Source organism: Capricornis sumatraensis, chromosome 14, assembly GCF_032405125.1.
Source record: "Capricornis sumatraensis isolate serow.1 chromosome 14, serow.2, whole genome shotgun sequence".
Taxonomy (NCBI): domain Eukaryota; kingdom Metazoa; phylum Chordata; class Mammalia; order Artiodactyla; family Bovidae; genus Capricornis; species Capricornis sumatraensis.
Window position 1 is genome coordinate 15,012,003 of NC_091082.1, and position 23,485 is coordinate 15,035,487.

General features: G+C 38.2%; 1 protein-coding gene across 3 annotated transcripts in view; it reads left to right on the top strand.

Annotated features, from left to right (window-relative positions):
* The window catches only part of KCNT2 (potassium sodium-activated channel subfamily T member 2), a 437,588-nt gene that overhangs the window by 123,919 nt on the left and 290,184 nt on the right, over positions 1–23,485 (top strand). For all 3 annotated transcript variants that reach the window (XM_068985918.1, XM_068985919.1, XM_068985920.1), the window contains exons 2-3: positions 4,829–4,908; positions 7,006–7,105. In XM_068985918.1, the coding sequence (XP_068842019.1) occupies positions 4,829–4,908; positions 7,006–7,105 (180 nt within the window). The remainder of the gene's footprint in view (positions 1–4,828; positions 4,909–7,005; positions 7,106–23,485) is intronic.

A 23,485-nucleotide genomic window follows, 5' to 3' on the forward strand; every position in this document is an offset into this window, starting at 1 on the left:
GTATGGATGTGAGAGTTGGACTGTGAAGAAAGCTGAGTGCCGAAGAATTGATGCTTTTGAACAGTGGTGTTGGAGAAGACTCCCTTGGACTGAACAGAGATCCAACCAGAACATTCTGAAGGAGATCAGCCCTGGGATTTCTTTGGAAGGAATGATGCTAAAGCTGAAACTCCAGTACTTTGGCCACCTCATGCGAAGAGTTGACTCATTGGAAAAGACTCTGATGCTGGGAGGGATTGGGGGCAGGAGAAGGGGATGATAGAGGATGAGATGGTTGGATGGCATCACAGACTTGATGGACGTGAGTCTGAGTAAACTCCGGGAGTTGGTAATAGACAGGGAGGCCTGGCGTGCTGCGATTCGTGGGGTCGCAAACAGTCGGACACGATTGAGCAACTGAACTGAGCTGAACTGAAGCTGCCTGGATTCCTGTACAGTTGTCATGAATCAAATAAGTCTCCCTTCTATGTTATAAATAATAAATCTAAATGACGTTTTTTTGTATCTGATGGAAGACAGGGTTCAAAAAGTGTTTTGCTAATTTTTTATTTGTTTTTTTTTTCATTTTAACTTTGAAAAGTGTTTGTATGAATGTATGCTTTAAAATCATCCATGTTCCTCAGTGATGTTGACTCAGATCACTAGATTAATTAACTCTGTTGCTTCACATGATATTATAATGAGAATGGAATTTGAAAGTTATTTAATGAGAGACCTTACACCATGCAAAATCATTTTCACTTCAGGAAAAAATCCAGTCGCTTGCAAGCTGTTACTTAGTCTTTGGCACATTTATATGTATTGGAGAATGCTCAGCTTTATAGTTTCAGAACTGGGTAGTATCATTCATAATTCTCACATTTTCTATAACTAATCCTATACATCACATTATGAATCATCTCATTTTAATAATGATGGTCATTTCAGTGTTTATAGACAGCCGTTGAGTAAGGTTAAACATTTCCAGTTACTTAAACTTGTCCTTATATGAAATGCTTTCCAGATACTCATTGTTTGCTTAAGGATTTAGACAATCTCATTTTAGTTAAAATATGCTCCTCTGCTGTATACCCGGTACTGCACTCCAGGTATTATCTGAATAATGCACGGATACTATTATAAGCTTGATAATTCTAAGGAGCAAATCTACACAGCTTTTGTTTTATTACTTGTATAATAGCCATATGTCCTTCTCAAACTTGCTTTTGTATCCATAGCAAATTTGAATTAATGTAGCTTAATATCAGTGTCACAGTCACTTTATTAAAATGAACTTTCTTTCACTTGATCAATAAGGGAAGCAGGTCCAGTGATGGTTTTCCAAGATGCCAGTGGAGTTGTGGGTCTTTATGTGTGTGCATGTATTTCATAGCATTTGTGAGTGTGAAGGTTTCCATATATATGTGGGGGTGTGTGCATGGGCACAAGCATGCATGTAGAGATGTTCTGCTAGAAGATATTACTGCAGTATCCATGGCTTGTTTCTAGAGAAATTAACAAGAAAGAATCTTGATTTTTGTCATTTTACACATAAAGTAAAAAAAAAACAAAAAACAGAAATCACAAAAGGATACAAAAGAAAGAAAATATTGATGGGTGATAATATTGTCTTTAGGGAAAAGAGAGATAAAGAGTAATTCAAGTTTTTAAAATGTATAACTGATAAACCTTGGTTAGCAATTGATAACAAAAGCCCTTTGTTTTTACTGCATAAGAGATTGCTTTTAAAAGATTCACAGATCTTTTTTAATAGGCACCTTAGAATTTAGGAGTGAAATATTTCTCTAGGACATGAACATCTTCCTATGTCAAGTATTTTCTCTCCAGTTTTTATCTCTCGAGTATCCCTACAAAACAAAATGCAAACAAAAAGCCAACCCCAAAACTATCTACTTTATATAGATTACATTATCAAAATTTTGTGATATTTAGTTCAGTTCAGTCACTCAGTTGTGTCCAGCTCTTTGCGACCCCATAGACTGCACCATGCCAGGCCTCCTTGTCCATCACCAACTCCTGGAGTTTACTCAAACTCATGTCCATCGAGTTGGTGATGCCGTCTAACCTTCTCATCCTCTGTCGTCCCCTTCTCCTCCCATCTTGAATCAGTCCCAGAATTAGGGTCTTTTCTAATGAGTCAGTTCTTTATATCAGTTGACCAAAATATTGGAGTTTCAGCTTCAGCATCAGTCCTTCCAATGAATATTCAGGACTGATTTCCTTTAGGATGGACTGGTTGGATCTCTTTGCAGTTCAAGGGACTCTCAAGAGTTTTCTCCAATACCACACCTCAAAGCATCAGTTCTTAGCTGTTCACTTTCATTATAGGCCAGCTCTCACATCCATACGTGACTACTGGAAAATCCATAGCCTTGAATAAACTGACTTTTGTTTGCAAAGTAATGGCTCTGCTTTTTAATATGCTGTCTAGGTTGGTTATAACTTTTCTTCCAAGGAGCGAGCGACTTTTAATTTCCTGGTTGCAGTCACCATCTGTGGTGATTTTGGAGCCCCCCCCAAATAAAGTCTGTCACTGTTTCCATTGTTTCCCCATCTATTTGCCATGACGTGATGGGACCAGATGCCATAATCTTTGTTTTCTGAATGTTGAGTTTTAAGCCAACCTTTTCACTTTCTTCTTTCACTTTCATCAAGAGGCTTTTTAGTTCTTCACTTTCTTCCATAGAGTGGTGTCATCTTCATATCTGAGGTTATTGATATTTCTCCTTAATTCCAGCTTGTGATTCATCCAGCCCAGCCTTTCTTAAGGTGTTCTCTGCATATAAGTTAAATAAGCAGGATGACAATACACAGCCTTGATGTACTCCTTTTCCTATTTGGAACCAGTCTGTTGTTCCATGTCCAGTTCTAACTGTTGCTTCCTGAGCTGCATACAGATTTCTCAAGAGGCAGGTCAGGTGGTCAGGTATTCCCATCTCTTTAAGAATTTTCCAGAGTTTGTAGTGGTCCACACAGTCAAGGGCTTTGACATAGTCAATAAAGCAGAAGTAGATTTTTTTCTGGAACTCTCTTGCTTTTTTGATGATCCAACGGATGTTGGCAATTTGACCTCTGGTTCCTCTGCCTTTTCTAAATCCAACTTGAACATCTGGAAGTTCATGGTTCACGTACTGTCAAAGACTGGCTTGAAGAATTTTGAGCATTACTTTATTAGCGTGTGAGATGACTGCAATTGTGTGGTAGTTTGGGCATTCTTTGGTATTGCCTTTCTTTCGAATTGGAATGAAAACTGACCTTTTCTAATCCTGTGGCCATTGCTGAGTTTTCCAAATTTGCTCACATATTGAATGCAGCACTTTCACAGCATCATCTTTCAGGACTTGAAATAGCTCAACTAGAATTCCATCATCTCCGCTAGCTTTATTCACAGTGATGCTTCTTAAAGCCCACCTGACTTCACCTTCCAAGATGTCTGGCTCTAGGTGAGTGATCACACCATTGTGGTTATCTTGGTCGTGAAGATCTTTTTTGTTCAGCTCTTCTGTGTATTCTTGCCACTTCTTCTTAATATCTTCTGTTTCTGTTAACTCCACACCATTTCTGTCCTTTATTGATCCTATCTCTGCCTAAAATGTTCCGTTGGTATCTCTAATTTTCTTGAAGAGATCTCTTGTCTTTCCAATTTAATTGTTTTCCTCTATTTCTTTGCACTGATAGCTGAGGAAGGCTTCCTTAGCTCTCCTTGCTATTCTTTGGAACTCTGCATTCAGATGGGTATATCTTTCCTTTTCTCATTTGGCTTTGGCTTCTCTTTTATTCACAGATATTTGTAAGGCATCCTCAGACAACCAGTTTGCCTTTTTGCATTTCTTTTCCTTGGGGATGGTCTTGATCCCTGCCTCCTGTACTATGTCATGAACCTCCATCCATAGTTCTTCAGGAAAAATTAAGTATTTTTTGTGTTTGTGAGCATTAAAATGTTTTCTAACTGTTCTTGAAATCTTAACTTATAGTAAATGTATTTAAGATTATTTGAGAAAATTTCAGATGATGATTATTCGGAATTCACCAAGTTTGAACACAGTTGCTTTTTACTCAGTATTTTGAAAATTTTATTTTTACACTCATTTGAGAGGAGTTGCTAGAATTCAGGGAGAAAGCAAAAGCATTTATTAGAATGCTACTATGTTTTAGAGTGTTGATACCAGTTTATAGTGATTAAAGGTAGAATATTCAGTCCCTTAAATAATCTGTCTGGTTGGTAACTTACCTCTGGTGACTTTAATGTTCCAGTTGCCAGTACCACTCCTTTGTTGATCAAGCAATATTTAATATGAGACAGATAAATAAATAAGAAAGTAAAATGTCCCATATATCATGTCCCAAAATAGGCTCAAGGTAAAGAGAAGCCTTGCTAAAATTCTATTTCCAAGCCCAGGCCCTTAAGATTCGGTAGATCTGGGGTGGTTAGTTCATCCTCACTTTTGTAAGCATCCAGTTGATTCCTACGACAGGGAAAAAATTGGGACTACACTGATGAAAAATTATTCCTCAAACATATATGAAAGACTTTTGCATTATTGCTGTTTTGAGCTACCAGGAAAGCCCTGAATCATACATACCACTCATTTATCTAGTAATACAGACAACTGAATTAACTGCATATGATATTTAAACTGAGTATATCTTTAAAATTAGAACATAACTGGTACTCTCCAAAAAATCAGTGTTTTAACTCACTTCTCATTTTCTATGGTGGGGATTCGCTCAAATTATATAATATATTACATCACATAATTTGTTTTTATTTTCACATATCTTACTGTTTAGCTTAATTGTGTTTTTTTGTTTGTTTGTTTGTTTGCAGGGTGCAAGTTGAATTTTATATGAATGAAAACACATTTAAAGAGAGACTAAAGTTATTTTTTATCAAAAACCAGAGATCAAGTAAGTCTTTCATTTTATTTCCCTGTCTATATTTTGTATATATGCTCACTGTAATAAAAAATACAGCTATACAGTCCTTTTTCAAAATATCTTTTATATACAAGAGTAAACTTGATAATCTCTGTCAGGCATTAATGTTTAAAAAGCAGTAGATGTTGCCTCTGGTGATGTCAAAGTATCTTGACACCTTTACATCTTCAAGTCTGGTATCATTTAGTAGACTTCTGAGTGGACCATTTGGATTGATAGAAATACTGAGGAAAGTCATTTAAATGAGGGTTCTCCATATTTTCACTGTGAGAGACACCTAAAGCTTGTTTTGAGGAGACTCTGGTGATTCCAGGTGACCCTAATGGGGAATAATTTTCTGATTTAGTGTTTAGTAGGGGTGAGTTTACCTATCACATCTAATAGCAAGAAGCATGTAGGATGTCCTGAAATGTACAACACCTTCTCCTGGAGGTTTAAAATCATAAAGTGCAGAGCCACGCTCAGCATATAACATCCCAGGAATTCTTGCCATAAAATACATTTGGGAAACTTTGGAACTTCAAGAGGGCATGAAATTGGCATAGTCACTGACCTCCTAAGCCTGTTTGGGGTTGAAGTGTCTGTCAGTCATACTTCTTACCTCTCCACAATACCATGTATTTTTGAAAAGTTATATATAGTGAGCCAGTATGCAATGTTTTTTTCATGTGATTATTGCTTACGATGTCAATAAGCAATGGAAATAGTTTGGTGTAGACTTTACTATTTCACAGTTTTGACCTCTGAATCCTCTTGGGTGGTTTAATGTGCTTCTGTGGGCTCATAGAGAAAAACTTGAGTTATGAGAAGTTGCCTGAATACTGACCACAGGAAGTATTTCAATCTGTAAGGCACACAAATGACAGAATCTTAATGGCTGGTTAGTTCAGGGTTAGGTTAAGTGCTTCTCTAATCTGATTGGTTAGAGGTTGCACCAATAGATATTACTTGAAGAGTCCACATTATTTGCATAGAAGGTTTCCTTTATTTTAGTACTAAAAATTCTGTCTCTCCAGGCCAGAAAGAATACCCAGCTTTGACTAAACTATCATTTAAGGAGACCAGTTCTATAAAACCAGGGCAATTTCATTAACAGTTTAAAAGACTTTATTAAGAAACTAACCTGTATGTACCTAGCATTTTAATAGGAAAACCAAGGAAAAATTATGCAATTAATAAGCATTAACCTTTTACTGTTAAGTATTACCTTAAGTACACTCACCTACAGCAGAGTAAAAACAAAATGGCATTTCATTTGTAGATTTTATTAAGAAACAATTATTGGAAGACCTTTCTCAGAATTTTATTCATAATGTGTAAATCTGGTACCACCTGATAATTGCAGGAAAGGTAATGCTTCTATTAATCAGATTTTAAGCACATTTTGCTTAATGTTAATTAGTCCTCTCCAACATCAACTATCACAGCCATGTAAAAAGATACATCCATGGCTGTGTTATTTCCCACAAAAATTTTTTTTAAGATTTCATCAGTATTTAAACCTATAATGAAAAGTTAGTTGAATCTCAAAAATGGCGGTGTGAGTGTATATATTTCCCATTATATGCTATTAGGATTTCTCAGTCATTCTATAATTACTATCTACATGTATAATACATATTTATATATGATTATAATTTCTGTATAATCAAATCTGCAAGGTGCTCAGAAGATACAATGTTTATAACTTATCCTTGTGAATTTATAAGCAGCTAGATTTTCTGGCTAATTAAAATTTATTCCCAAATTTATAGATCTATAAAATGGTTAAACTTTTAAGCATACCTCAACCAATCTTGGTTGGATATGATTTTTATGGCTTTGAATGCTCAAAAGTTGAATTACTTAGTGTATAATATCCACTATTGTGGTTCATACAAGCTGTCATTCTCATTTTTTCTTTCAATTTCAGGCACTTAGAACTTCAGAGTGGCTATACAATTATGGTAGTGTAGTTTCTAAACATAATTTAAGTGCTGTACTTAATATTGATATCTTTGACAGTTCTTTTTAGTTATCTGTGAACTGAGTTTAAATGAGAATCCAATTTCTGTTGTTTGTTTAAAGGTCTAAGAATACGTCTGTTCAATTTTTCTCTGAAATTATTAAGCTGCTTATTATACATAATCCGAGTGCTACTAGAAAACCCTTCACAAGGAAATGAATGGTAAGGTGTCTTTGTCTGATTTTCTGCAATATGATTTTGATTAGTTTAAGTTGTATTATAAGTTTTGAGGTAAAACTGGTAATAACATTATGTTTGTTTTCGGTGTACAACGTAATGGTTCAATCTTGGTATACATCACAATCAGTCTAGTTACCATACATCACCATATAATCCATCTCCTTTACCCATTTTGTCCCCATCCTCACCCTTTCCCTCTGACAACCAGCAGTCTAGGAGTTTTGATTCATTAGCTTTTTTTTTCTGTTTACATGCAAGTGAAATCATATGGTATCTGTCTTTTCTCTGACTTATTTTATTCAACATAGTGCTCTCTGGGTCCTACCATGTTGTCACCAATGTCAAGCTTTCCTTCTTTTTACGGCTGAATGATCTTCCACTGTGTGTGTGTGTGTGTGTGTGTGTGTGTGTGTATGTGTGTGTGTGCATCTTCCTTTTTCCTACATTCATCAATAAACACTTGAGTTGTTTCCATATCTTAGCTATTGTAAACACTACTGCATTGAACATAAGGGTGTGTATATCTTTTTGAATTAGAGTTTTTGAGTTTGGGTATGGGGGTATAAATACTCAAAAGTAGAACAGTTGGGTTATATGGTAGTTTTATTTACAGTTTTTTTTTTTTTGAGGAGCCATCAAACTCTTTTCCATAGTGACTTCACCAATTTACATTCTCACAAATCATGTAAGAGGATTCCCTTTTCTCTAAAACTTTCAATGCTTTTTTTATTATTATTATGATCATTCTAACAGGCATGAGGTGATTTCTCATTGTGATTTCAAGTTGTATTTCCCTAATACTTGGATTTCCCTAGCAATGTTGAGAACCTTTTCATATATCTGTTGGACATCTGCATATCTTCTTTGAAAACGTGTCTGTCTGGATTCTGTGACAATTTTTATTCTTTTTTTGTTTGTTTTACTATTGAGTTGAATGAGTTCTTTAATATTTTGAGTATTAACTCGTTTTCAGATATACAATTTGAAAATATTTTCCCATTCTAGGTTGCTTTTTCATTTTATTGATGGTATGCTTTCCTGTGCAGTAGCTTTTCAGTTTGAAATAGTCCCACTTGGTTGTTTTTTTTTTTTTTGCCTTAATTGCCTTTGCTTTTGACATCAAATTCAAAAAATCATCACCAAGGCCTATATCAAAGGACTTACCACCTGTTTTCTTCTAGGAATCTTATGGTTTGGTTTCACACCTTACATTCAAGTCTTTCATCCATTTTGGGTTAATATTTATATATTGTGTAAGACCGTGGTCTTTGTTGTTGCTCTGCTTCCCAGGTGGCTCAGTGGTAAACAATGCATCTGCCAGTGCAGGAAACATGGGTTCAACCCCTTCATCAGGAAGATCCTCTGGAGAAAAAAAATGGCAGCCCACTCCAGTATTCTTGCCGGGAGAACCCCATGGACAGAGGAGCCCGGTGGGGCCACGGTCCAGGGGGTTCACAAAGAGTTGGACATAGCAAGAACAACAAAGATAGTGGTCTAGTTTCATTTTTTTATTTGTGTTCTATTTTCCCAGCTCAATATATTGAAGAGACTGTCTTTTCCTCATTGTATATTCATAGCTCCTTTGTCATATATAACTTGACCGTATATGTATTTATTGTTGGGCTCTTTATTCCATTTCATTGCTCTATGTACGTTTCTAATGTCAATAACATGCCATTTTTGTTTCTATAGCTTTAAGTATTGTTTGAAATCAGGGAGCATGATTCCTCTAGGCTTGTTCTTCTTTCTCAAGGTGCTTGGCTATTTAGAGTTTTTTGTGGTTCCATAGAAATCTTTAAATTGTTTGTTTTAGTATTGTGAAAATGTCATTGGAATTTTGATAGAGATTACAGTGAATCTGTAGATTGCTTTGGATAGTATGGACATTATAACAATACTAATTCTTCCAATCCATGGGCACAGGATATCTTTCTATTTCTTCGTGTCTTATTTATTGAATAATTTATCAGTGTCATAGTTTTCAGCATACAGGTCCCTTCACCTCCTTGACTAAATTTGCTTCTAAGAATTTTATTCTTTCTGTTGCAATTGTAAATGAGGTTGCTTTCTTAATTTCTCTTTCTGATATTCCATTATAATTTATAGACATGCACAGATTTCTGTGCAGTCGTTCTACGTATCCACAGAGAGTTGGTTCCAGGACCCAAGCACGATACCAAAATCCACAGGTGCGCAAGTCACTTACATGAAATGGCATAATATTTGCATATAATCCATGAACATCCTTGCATATACTCTATGTCATCGCTAAATTGCTTATAATACAAATCTAGTGTAAATGATAGTAAATAGCTGCTAGCATGGGGAAAATTCAAGTTTTGGTTTTTGGAAATTTCTGGAATTTTTTTTTTCAAATACTTTTGATCCATGGTTGATTGAATCTGCAGATGTAGACCCCATGGATAAGGAGGGCTAAATGTATGTTGATTTCATATCCTGCAACTTTGCTGAATTTATCTATTGGTTCTAACAGGTTTTTGGTGAAGTTCTTAGGGTTTTCTATAGGCAGTCTCATGTAATCTACAAATAATTTCAGTTATACTTTTTTTTTCCAATCTGGATGACTGTATTTCTTTTTCTTGCTTAATTGCTGTGGTGAGAACTTACAGCACTCTGTTGATAAAAGTGACAAGAGTAGGCATCTTGTCTTGTTCCTGATCTCAGCGGGAAAGCTTTTAACTTTTCATTAAGTATGATGTTAACTGTGGGTTTGTCATATGTATGACCTTTATTATGTTGAGGTCCATTCCCTCTATACCTGTTTTGATAAGAGTTTAGAAATTGTTATAAAACCAAAACATAACACACACATTTTTGTGGCACTACACAGTATTTAGAAAGCCCTGTTCTTCCCCACCTAACTCCTCCCTAATCACACCTCTAAAGGACGAGAAGTTGCTGACCAGATTGAAGTGAGCCCAAGATACTCATTGGGCTGTATTTTCACAAATGAACAGGGTCACTATGTTAATGGGCTTCCCAGGTGGCACTAGTGGTAAAGAACCTACCTGCCAATGCTGGAGATGTGAGAGACCTGGGTTCGATCCCTGGGTCTGGAAGATCCCCTGGAAAAGGGCATGGCACACTCACTCCAGTATTCTTGCCTGGAGAATTCCATGGACAGAGGAGTGTGGCGGGCTTTAGTCCATAGAATCTCAAAGTGTTGGACATGACTGAAGTACGGATGTTGAATCAAAATTTGACAATGTCTTTTCTGTATCTGTTGCGTTCATTATATAATTTTTTACCTATTTGGTTAAAGTGCATAGTATTAATGAGATGTTGAACCATCTCAGCATAAATAAATCCCAGGAATAAAGCCCATTAGATCATGATGTATGCATACTAAGTTGCTTCAGTGGTGTCTGACTTTTTGCAACTCTAACGACTGTAGCTGGCCAGGCTCCTCTGTCCGAGGGATTCTCCAGGCAAAAACTCCAGAGTGAGTTACTATGCCCTAGGGATCTTCCTAACCCAGGGATCAAATCCGTGTCTCTTACATCTCCTGCGTTGATGCAGGGGCTCTTTTACCACTAGTGCTACCTGGGAAGCCTGCATATCTCACAGCTAATTATTATTGTTAGTTTTACAACTTTTTTCTTTTAACCTTAGTAGTAGTTTAATAAATGGTCAGTCCACTAGTTTTATTGTTATTTACCTTTACCTGTGAGATTTTTTTTTTACCATCTTATGTTTTCTTGTTACTGGATAGTGCCTTTTCAGCTTAAAGAAGTCCCTTTAGCATTTCTTTAAATGGGGGTTTAGAGCTGATAAAATCCTTTGGCTTTTGCTTGTCTCGAAACTTCTTTATCTCCCTTCAATTCTAAGTGATAACTTTGCCAAGTAGAGTGTTCTTGGTTGTAAGATTTTTCTTTTCAGCAATTTGAATCTGTCATGCCTCTCTCTCTCAGCCTGCAAAGTTTCTTCTTGAAAATCAGCTGATAGACGTATGGAACTTCCTTTGTATGTAAAAAGGTTTTGTTTTTTTTTTTTTTCCTCTCTTGCTTTTAATATTCTCTTTAATTTCCGACATTTTTATTATAACGTGTCTCTCTCTCTGTGTTTATCTCATTTGTAACTCTCTAGTCTTCCTGGACCTAGATGTCTATTTTCTTCTGTAGGTTAGGAATATTTTCAGTCATTATTGCTTTGTATAAACTTTCTGTCCCTTTTCTCTCTCTCTGCCTTTTTTTGTCATCCCTATCGTGTGTATATTGGTCTTTTGGATGGTGTCCCATAAATCCCTTAAGCTATCTTCACTCTTTGTCTTTTTCTTTTAGCTGCTCTTACTGAAAGAATTCTGCTATCTTGTCTATAAGTTTGCTTTTTTTCTTCTTCTGCTTGATCTAGTCTTCAGCTGAAGCCCTTTGTTACATTTTCCAGTTCAGTTATTGAATTCTTTAGCCCCGTAACTTTCATTTTGGTGCTTTCTGACATTTTCCATCTCCTTTTTGAACTTCTCACTGTATTCATGTTTTCTCTCAAGTTTGGTGACCATATTTATGGGCATTATTTTGAACTCTTTATCAGGTAAATTACTTATCCCCATTTCTTTAAGGATTTTTAAAAATTCAATCTTGTTCTTTCTTTTGGAAACTATTCCTCAGTTTCCTCATTTTGCTTTTCTCTCTGTGTTTCTTTATATTAGACAAAATGGGGAACCTCTCCCAGGCTGGAAGGAGTGTCCTTGTGTAAGCCGTGAACCTTACTGTTCAGCCCTGCCCTAGCTTTTGGTTATCTCTCAAATCTTTGTGATTGTTAAAAATCCTGATTTATTCTTGATAAGTTCCAGATTTTGAGGTTGTACTAAGCCCTGTTGTGTTCAAAGGTAGAGGTCTCAGTCAGCCCCTAGTTTTGGCTAAGTGAAAGCCAGACCCTTGGGGAGCAGCTTTAAAGTCCTGTGGGACCACTGTCTTTGTTGGCCTTCAGACAGGTGATTTGGATGTGACAGTTCCACAAGTCAGGGCTCCAGATGAGTGTGTATGCTCCTCTCTGTGAGACCCTGGTGAGCTGTAGCAAGGCCTGAGAGAGTGCAAAGATAACATTCACTCCCCTGGCCTTCACTCCCCAGAACTCCTCTGTAACCTCTCGATATGTGGAAGGCCTGAAGCTTCCCTCACACTGAGACTCCAGCACAGGAATATAAGCCTTTTTTAGTGGCAAGCTGGAGATGTGTTGCAGTCTGCTGTGTCATGTTGTGGGGGTGGTAGCCTGCCCAAACTGTCACTCCCGATTGTTTCAGTCTCCTGGGTGCAGAAGTGCAGGCCACCAGAGCTGGGTACCCAAGGGGCATCTGCTGTATGAACTGCCTGCACCAGCAGGGCTCAGTGGGGCCCCAGGATGAGAGGAAGTGGTGCTAGCAAGGAGAAGGAGCACAGAGATGGCACCTGATTATCAGGCACCTACGCTCCCTGATAATGTCCAGAAAGACCCCTGTGCCCTTGGCAGTTGCTTTAAGATTGGCTAGGAATGATGCTAAAGCTGAAACTCCAGTAACTTTGGCCACCTCATGCGAAGAGTTGACTCATTGGAAAAGACTGTGATGCTGGGAGGGATTGGGGGCAGGAGGAGAAGGGGACAACAGAGGATGAGATCGCTGGATAGCATCACTGACTCAATGGCCGTGAGTCTGAGTGAACTCCGGGAGATGGTGATGGACAGGGAGGCCTGGCGTGCTGCAATTCATGGGGTCGCAAGGAGTCGGACACGACTGAGCGACTAAACTGAACTGAATGCATCAGTCCTGGGTGTTCATTGGTAGGACTGATGCTGAAGCTGAAACTCCAGTACTTTGGCCGCCTGATGCAAAGAGCTGACTCATTTGAAAAGACATTGATGCTGGGAAAGATTGAGGGCAGGAGGAGAAGGGGACGACAGAAGATGAGATGATCGGATCGCATCACTGACTCTGGACATGGGTTTGGGTGGACTCCAGGAGATGATGATGGACAGGGAGGCCTGGCGTCCTGTGGTTCATGGGGTCTCAGAGTTGGACACGACTGAGCAACTGAACTGAACTGAATGCATCTCCTGCTGATGTGGTCTAGGTAGTTTTCAGACTGCTGGCTTTTCTCTGGGTTTTAGGCTTTCCAGGTGGCACTAGTGGTAAAGAACCTGCCTGCCAATGCAAGAGACAAAAACGATGCAGGTTCAATCCCTAGGTTGGGAAGATCCCCTGGAGAAGGGCATGACAACCCACTCTGGAATTTTTGCCTGGAAAATCCCATGGACAGAGGAGCTTGATTGGCTACAGTCCATAGGGTCACAAAGAGTTGGACACCCTGAAGTGACTGAGTATGAGTAGGGTGACTTAGTCTGCAAGAAATGAAAGTTGCTCAGTTGAGTCTGACTCTTTGTGACCCCATGGACTATATATATAGTCCCCAGAATTCTCCAGGCCAGAATACTGGAGCAGTTAGCCTTTTCCTTCTCCAGGGGATCTTCCCAATCCAGGGATCCAACCCAGGTCTCCTGCATTGCAGGCAGATTCTCTATCAGCTGAACCACGAGGGAAGCCCATTTCTTCTAGCACTTGGTTCTATAATTCTAAATAATAAGTGTGCACTGCTCTTCCTTGGTTTGCCAACTTTGGATAGTAACTAGGAACTTCCTACTTTGGTAGATCAAACGTAGTCTGCTTATGAGCCCCTTACGAGCTTCCTGTACCCCACACCTTTTGGGTCTCCTGAACCTAAATCCTACTGGTTTACAAAGCTGCTGTTTCTCTAGGCTCATTTCTCCAGGTCCCAAGAATGTCTGCATGGAGCACAGATCCTGCTCCACACAGAGAAGCCCTGTGTGATGAGATCCCTCCTGCACCTGGGTCACTGTGTCAGAGGCAGGGTTTTTGATAATACTGCATCTCTGCCTTTCCTTGTTGTGTTGTTGTTCAGCTGCTCAGTCGTGTCCGACTCTTTGCAACCCCGTGGACTGTAGCCCACCAGGCTCCTCTCTCCATGAGATTCTCCAGGCAAGAATACTGGAGTGGGTTGCCATTTCTTCCTCCAGGGGATCTTCCCGATATAGGGATTGAACCCATGTTTCCTGCATGGGCAGGTGGATTCTTTACCACTGAATCACCTGGGAAGCCGCCTCCCTTTCCTATTGGTCTCATTATGGCCCTTGTATTTCTTGTTGTGGAGAAGCTGTTCTGCTAGTTTTCAGGTCTTTTTCAGAGGAAATTGATCCATACATGTCTATAGATTTGGTGTGTCTGTGGCAGAGGTGTGTTCAGGATCTTCCTACACTGCCATCTTGAATTACCTCCTGAATGTAGTATAAGTTTAAAGAATGCTATATGGAATTTATTTCTTCAATGTTTGTCACAAATAAATCGATGTGGTTTTCAGTTAATACATGAATGTAATCTTTGTGGGTTCTTTTAATATATCTCTTTTTTTGTTTATCTAATTGTCTAATGCTAATACTTGCCATCTACCCACACAATTTTTATTGCTAGTCGAAATACTGTAAGTAATGCTTTGAAATGGATCAGTCTCTTTAGAAACCCAATACTTTTCTGTTCTTGATTCACATATACTCCAGAAAGGTTTATTGTTTTGTATTCCAGCTTTGTACGTATTTTCAGTTATAGTTTAGAGGCCACTTTGAAAGAAAAGTTCCTTGAGGACATTATTCTAAGTGAATTAAGTCAGACAAAAAAATAAATATTGTGTGATCTCACTTATATGGGGGAAATTTTAAGACAAAACAAAGCAACAACAAAGCTAGTTATTTACTCTTGAATAGAAACAGCATTTATTCAGCATTTATCGGGATGCTTAATTCAAGTCTCAGATTTAGCTTGTGTAGTTCTTTATCTAATTTGAGTTAAATGACATTGATTTATTTTGACTTACTTTTCCATTCATTATTGCTTTTATTAAATTGCATATCTATTCCTTTAAAGTTTCTCCTTTTAATTTCTGTCCTTGCTAGAAGCAGTAGGAAAGGGGACTGGGTGTGTGATGGCCTGAATAATTATTATCTCATCACACACCTTGAGTTTCTGTCCAGCCTACTAAATTGAAAATAATTTTCAAAGCTGAAAACAAATTTGATGGCTAACTTCTGTACAATTATTTTTTTCATGTAGAGGTTTGCCCTAAGAAAATTTAAGAAAAATTAAAAATCAAAGTAAAATGGAAAATGAAGGCATAATATACATGTAAATGAATTGATTACTCTTTGGCTTATTTAGACAGTGAAATGATTTCTTATGTGTTAAAGGGTTTGGAGATAAGCCAAAGATTAACAAGTGAAATTTCATTGTGTAATAATTTATATAATAATTTATTTTGAAATAATAAATAATGAAATAATTTAATGAATGTAATATGGTTATTTTACTACCTCTTTATTGAATACTTAGCATGTATTCATAGTGCTGAAAGTGAAGACATAGCCATGAAAAGTAAAATTCATTACCCTCTGGAAATTTTCAACCCTTATAAAGGTTTTATATTTTAGAGATCTTGTATTTTCTCTCATTGGGATGGTTATTTTATTTATGTTATTTCCTTCAGTACACACTTAATCTTATTATTCCCACTTTCATGTAAAGAAACATGTGTTTTCTCCTCTTTGTCCTTCATGTTGAGAACCTCAGCACTAATCATATTAACCCTGTTTGACTTACTGGCCTCAGGAAGCCAGCACTTTTCCTGCCTCCCACCCCCCAAATTCTAACTACATGTTCATCTTCTCCCCTTGGAGGTTTGATAGTCATAGCAAAGTTGTCATGTTCCAATTGGCTTCTGTGATTTTCTGCATCTCAGTGAATGACAACGCTATCCTTCCCCAAACCCTGCTCCACCCACAGCTTCCCACATTTTGGCTGATAGCAACTCCATCTGAACAGTTGCTGAGGCCAAATGTTTTGGAGTCAGTCATTCTTCATTTCTCTTTTTTCCCCTCACATTCTCCAGCATGTGCAAAACCAGCAGAAAATTCCATCATGTCTACCTTCAAGATGGATCCAGCATACAGTCCCTTCTCGGTGCTACCATTCTGGCCAAGCCGTCTCCCCTTTACCCAGATTACTGTACCCTTCCTCACTAGTCCTGCTAATTCTGCCTTTTCCCCTTTTTGGTTTATTCTTAATGAAGCAGCCAGTATTCCATTAAAGTCAGATCCATGCACAACTGTAACCTGAGTATTGAAGTACCTACGAAGGATGAAAGAACCCCGTTTTCCTCCTGTTACTCACCACTTCTCCCCCACACCCATTTTGCTCTGCCACTCTGGCATCTTCTCTGTTCCTGGGTCACATTAGTCACTCTGCCGGCTCGGGGCCTTCATACTTGCTCTTGCCTCTGTCTAGAATTCCCTACAATCGGGTCACTCTGGCATGCTTCCTCAGATCTTTTTACTCAAAATCAGATTTGTAGTGACAGCTTAGCTGAATATCCTGTTTAAAACTGTATTCTCCTCTCAAGACTCCTTGGGATACTTTTTTTTCCCTTTCTTTTTACATTTATCTCCACTCTTTCATATGGTGTACGTGTGTTACTTGTTTATCTTGTTTTCTGTGCATTCCACGTAGATTGCAGTGGATATTCCAAGAGGGCACAGGTTGTTTGTTGTCTGAATCCTCAGAACCTGGCACCACTGTGGCACTGAGTAGTTATTACACGAGTAAGTGAGTCGAGGAGGCAATGAAGGTCCTTTCCAGTCTGACCTTTGCTTCCTTCACCTCGACAGCCTCACGCTCCAGCCGGGCTGACCTACTTGAAGCTGCTTATACATACTCGGCTCTCCGTTGTCTCAGAAACTTAAACATTTGCTCCCAGTTCTCAGACCTCTGTCTTCCACTCCTGTCCCTCCACATCCATTGTTTCTCACCTTACCTCAGGACCCCTGGACCTTTTGGATAACAATATGTTGGATAAAACTTGACCTGACACTCTTCCTTGACATCATGCCCTATAACCTGGTGCCACTGTTCTCGGAAGGATAGTAGTCTTGGAGCAAGAGTTTTATCTCCCTCTCCCGGGATTGAACCTAGATACCAGTCCACCAGGCGCTAGAGACTGGAAGCAGAATTCTCTGATTCTTACCCAGTTTGGAAGCAAAAATGTCACAAGGAGGCAAAAACTGCAAAACAGATACAAAGTTTACCATTAGAGACACAGCACAATGGGAGAACACAGAGAAACAGCTTGTTTTATTTAAGTCAGAAGCAAGACAGAAACACAAACCCAGAGAGGAAGGGTATGGGCATCCTCTCTAATGAGAAGCACAATAAGTCACAAACTGGACTGACATCCACACTCAGAGAGAAGTGCAGGAGTCCTGAACAAGGAACACAGTTAAGAGGTGACTTAAATCGAGTATATAGGACAGTCCTTCTGGGTCTTGGTTTACGTTTGGCCAGTTATCTTGTTTCTTTCTTCACTAACTGATCCTAAGACCCTCCCCAATGTGCATGTATATCTTTTCGATAAGATGTATCCCATCTCCCCTGTGGGTGCGTGTCCACACTTATTATGGACCCCCTCCCTTTTTGACCCTCAAGGAGCCTTCCTGCGCATGTGCAGAAGTGAAGTCTTGCTTGAACTCAGGAGTGGGCCCCTTATCTCTTTACTTCAACAGAGCTCAGCTTCAGCCACTATCTTTGTCCTCAGAGTGTCTGGGTGAGAACAAAGCTTCAATCTTACTCCACTAAACAAACACCAGCTGTCCATTTTAGGAGTCCGTCTATCTCCTATATCACCACTCTGGGTTAGGAGTAGTTTCTGAGAATTCTCCAAGTGTCCCCCATGTATTTCTGCCACCGACACACCAGCATTGTTTTCAAAACTTGGTGATTTATAAATGAAATGTACTTTAGAGATACCTGAGAATCATAAAATGAGGCACGACAGAATCCTTTTTACAATGAAAGAGCATTGGCAAGTAATAGAAGAGTGAAATAATATTATTTGAAAACATTGAGCAGTTTCCAATAATTAACTTCTCTGTCATATTAGTAAGACTGTTCAGCTGTAATTATAGAGGGTATACATTTGAAAAATCAGATTACTGCAATTAAAAAAGCATAACAAAATAACTCATGGCTCCATTTTGAATACATTGTTCTGTTTAGTTACTGTCAGGGTAGTATTGGTTAATGAAAAACAGCAGTGACCTTTACAGACACAGAATCTATTTTAAAATAATCAGGCTAATTTGGCAAAGAGATTAATTGAATTAGAAATTCTGACATAACAAAGATGCAGATATTTTGTGCCACTTTGCTTTATTTTGAAGTCCCAGGAGTCGAAACTGATATAAAAATGTGGGTGTGGGCAAACGGAAGGGTATGAAAAGAATTTTACTGTTAATGTACGAAATTGTGCAAATGGCAAGCTCTCATGGAGGCACAGTTTGTAATAAATGATTTAAAGGCATTAGCAAAGGAAATACACCTAACATGTAGCTTATGGATTTCATTGAGAGCTGAGACATCAGCATTGTCTTATTGCCTGCTGGTGCTTACAGTTCTTCACTAGGTCAAAACTTATGCATCCTTTCCCACTTTAAAAATTGTTGAAGTGATTATTAATTTTCAATATCAAATGACAAAGACAAAGTAAGAATCATGTAAATGTGCTCATATTTTATGGTAATTGGATTTACATTTAGAATAAGTGCCTAACAGAGCCACAAGTATGTTGACATGATGTTCTAATTTTAAAGACCATTTCTTCATTCGGGTAATAACTATTAAAATAAGAAATTTAATTTTTGCAGTATGTTTAAATATCTGATGACCAGTGAGATTGAATATCATAATGTTGACCTTTTCTTCTCTCATATGCATTGATTATAGCATCCCCAGGTGTTTCAACAGGCAATCTGAAAAATTAAAAAAGATTTCTTTGCCAGATTCCAGTGCTGGTGTTCCTAGTCAGGGTTCATCTTCTCCATATGGTGATGGTCACACAAACACACAGACATACCCTATAGCATGGTACGTTCAGTGTCCTGCATGCAACCCACTTTCATTCGGTGGCTATATGCTGTCCTAAGACCCTACAGCGCTTTGTAGTCAGCTTTCAGAATGATGAAGAGAACGTGGGAAAAGATACAGTTGTTAAAGTTATTGGCTGACAAAGGAGTATTGCTTTTACTTGTGTTTCATACCCAGATCTCACTGGGGAATCAGTGACACAGTCATACCATGACACGGAGGCTAAGAAAGTCACCTTTGGCCAAAGAGTAGCTTTTTACACCCAGCTCTGTACCATGGAAGGGGAAAAAAATAATATTGATAGAAAGCCACTTCTACCTCAGCCCATGTGTGTCTGATGGATAGACTCTTTAAGAGTCTATTATTTCAAAGACCCAGCATTTAGTCCTCTCTGCCACATCTCCAACAGTGGTGTGAAGTATTGTTGTTATTTTAGTCTCTAAGAAGTGTCCAACTCTTTTGTGACCCCATAGATTGTAGCTCGCCAGGCTCCTCTGTCCATGGGGTTTCCCAGTCAAGAATGCCATTTCCTTCTTCTGGGGACCTTCCTAACCTAGGAATCAAACCTGCATCTCCTCCATTGGCAGGCAGATGTTTTACCACTGAATCACCTGGGAAGCCCAGTGGGAAGTATACCCATTTTGAAAGGATTCAGTTATTGGGAAATCTTCGTAATATATTATCAAGACTCTACTATGCTTCAGTATCCTGGTCACATGATAAATTTATGTTAAATTTTGTCCCTCCTTAAAATGTGGCCATACCTAGTACTCATTTCTTAGGATTTGTTATGATTAAGAGAGTGTCATAATTTTCCTCTTTGATTAAGTGGTCTTACACTTTCGTTAATACAATACAAGCTTGCCTACTGAGTTTGGAGCTCTGTCAACCCAAGTTCCTCTTGAGCTGTGACCCATAAGTCTTTCATTTGAATTCTGCCCCACGCAGTGACCCTATAACTTTTCTGTGTTTACCAGATGCTTGATTCTTCCAGTTAACATTTTTACCCCTGACCTCCTCCTCTGCTGCCAAAGCAGTTCTGACGTTTTCAGCAGCTATTTCCTTACCTTTAGGAGAGGTATTTATTCACCATAAATAAGTAAGCTATCAAGAGTGGCTGGGGTTGCATGTCATTAACTTTCCATATCTAACTACTGTTATTTCCATTGTTTGATATAGTTCTTCCAGTTTTCATAATCATTCTTCAATGTGATTTTTATCTATAGGCCTAGTTAAATCATATAAATAATATTTATATGATATTATTAATATAATAAATAAATAATATTTATTTTTATTTATATATTATATGGTGATGGTAGTTTAGTTACTAAGTCATGTTTGACTCTTTACAACCTGCTGTAACCCACCATGCTCCTCTGTGTATGGGATTTCCCAGGCAAGAATGCTGGAGTGGGTTGGCATTTCCTTCTCCAGGCGATCTTCCTGACCAAGAGATCGAACCCACGTTTTCTTCATTGGCAGGTGGATGCTTTACCACTGAGTCACCTGGAAAGCCCATAATGTATTACACGTATATAATATTATTTATATAATAATAAATTAATAAATTAAAATGGCTAAATAATATAAATTTTATTTTTATTTACTTTTAAACATATGTATTTGTTTATTTGGCTGCACTGGGACTTAACTGTGGCATGTGTAGACCTAGTTCCCCAACCAAGGATTGAATCCCAGCTCCCCTGCACTGGGAGCCCAGAGTCTTAGCAGCTGGACTACCAGGGAAGTCCCAAAGGCTGTTTTTATGTTCGTTCTTGTTGTTATGTTCTTATAGTTTTAAAAAGTGAAATCTGTTCTATTCTTATGATTGTACAAATGATTCATGATTATTGCAATAGAAATACTTAGGGTGAGGAAAAGGAAGTAAACATTACCTAACATCTTAATACATACAAAAAAGTATTTTTAGTATTTTGACTGCCAATCTTCTGTAAATTGTATCAATACACACATACAGGTACCACAGTCATGTTGATACAATTAGGATAATGTTATCTATGTCACTTTTTATCAATGACTTTTTTTTTCTTGTTGACGGCCTTTTTGCTGTTGTTGATGATGAGCAAGTTAATTTAAATCTCTTGTTGGTTAGGTAGATTCCAGTTACTATTCTGCCATATGTAATACTGCAATTGATATTTCTGTGCAAGTCTATCCTCTGAGTGCCTTTTTGTCAATGGGATTGAAGCTCATTTGGAATTAGAGGCTAGCTGCTAGTTTCGGTTTCACCTCTCATTCATTTTGGTAGTTTTCAAGGAACATGCAGATCAGATCCCACATTCTTTTTTCATGATAAATCTATTTTATGAAGAGAGTTTGGACACTACCTTTTTGCTAGAATGTGTACATTTTCCTCCTGTGTATTTAATTTAATTTAATGCCTGGTAAGTGGATGTAAAAGACAACTTTCCACTGGCGATGTCACTTCACATTCAAATTTACATATTAGAGTTTTGTAGAAATGTTTTTTTAAAGACTGTGAAACATTCCACATGACACTGTCTTGTACTGAAAATGTTTTCTTCAAAAGCTTATTTAAATTTAAGTACTCTGATATTTCAAGACCTATTAAAACATGTCAGATCAAAGAAAATGTCATTAATTAGATAACTAGCTTTTAGTAAATCTGTATTCACTACCAATTTCCTTTTGAAAATGCTCTCAAACTTATGATTAGCAATTTATTTTATGATTTTATAATTTATGTTATGCTTTCAAATTTATTTTATGAATTTCCTATCTCCTTATTTTGTAGTTTATAGCATATCATTTCTGTGTACAAAAAAACCCAACCTATATATGATACGTTCCTCTTCGTTCCTGCATACTTTGTTTTGGCTTCATTTTTCAAGTGTTACTAAGAACATAATAAGGTGTGTTCTGGAAAGGAGAGTGGTGCTGAGTTCATCATCCACATTTTGCCTTTCCTGGCTCCATCCATCTGTCTGTATTGAATGCCTAGACTACTGTACTTGGGAAGACATTAGTACCATCAGTTCAGTTCAGTTAAATTGCTCAGTCATGTCCGACTCTTTGCAACACCATGAATCGCAACACATCAGGCCTTCTTGTCCATCACCAACTCCCAGAGTTCACTCAGACTCACGGCCATCGAGTCAGTGATGCCATCCAGCCATCTCATCCTCTGTTGTCCCCTTCTCCTCCTGCCCCCAATCCCTCCCAGCATCAGAGTCTTTTCCAATGAGTCAACTCTGCGCATGAGGTGGCCGCAGTACTGGAGCTTCAGCTTTAGCATCATTCCTTCCAAAGAAATCCCAGGGCTGATCTCCTTCAGAATGTTCTGGTTGGATCTCCTTGCAGTCCAAGGGACTCTCAAGAGTCTTCTCCAACACCTCAGTTCAAAAGCATCAATTCTTCGGTGCTCAGCCTTCTTCACAGTCCAACTCTCACATCGATAACATGACCACTGGAAAAACCATAGCCTTGACTAGACGGACGTTTGTTGGCAAAGTAATGTCTCTGCTTTTGAATATGCTATCTAGGTTGGTCATAAGTTTTCTTCCAAGGAGTAAGCGTCTTTTAATTTCATGGCTGCAGTCACCATCTGCAGTGCTTTTGGACCCCCCCCAAAAAATAAAGTCTGACACTGTTTCCACTGTTTCCCCGTCTATTTCCCATGAAGTGATGGGACCAGATGCCATGATCTTCATTTTCTGAATGTTGAGCTTTAAGCCAACTTTTTCACTCTCCCATAATGGTGAGTAAAAGAGATATACTCCATCTTACGGAACTTGCAGTTCAGTGAGGATACAAGTATTAAAGAGGTACATTTACAAACAAATTTAAGGTTACTCCTAAGATGAGTGGAGGCAGAGGTATGGGGAGTGACATGGCCTAAGAGATTCCTTGGCTGCATTGATCAAGGGGAAGTTTCCAGAAAGGTTTCCCTGAGAGAAAGATGAGCTGAGAGATCTCTGATGAGGGAAGAACATGTGAAAAGGGCTGCAATAGGAAGCAGTGTGTCACAGTTGACTAAGTCTAAGAGTGCCAGGGTCAGAGTTTTGGTCTTTATCTTAACAAAATAAAGTGTCAGTGTTCAGTGGGGTGATGTGATATGACATGCATTTAGAAGGAATCTGTGTAGTTGAAATTTGGAGAAAAAAATATAGAAAGCAAAAGGAAGTGTAGAGTCCAGGTTTTGGCTTTTACAAGAGTACAATTGCAAGAAAATGATCATTTATATTAAGGTGGTTCTGGCCATAGATATGAAGAGAAGTAGATACATTTTACAAATATTTGGTGGAAAGAATTGGAAGGTTTGGTGACTCATGTATTCAGTATTTATAGATAGAGGGCAGGAGAGTACCTAAGATGATGCCCAAGTCTTTGGCTAACCAAACACA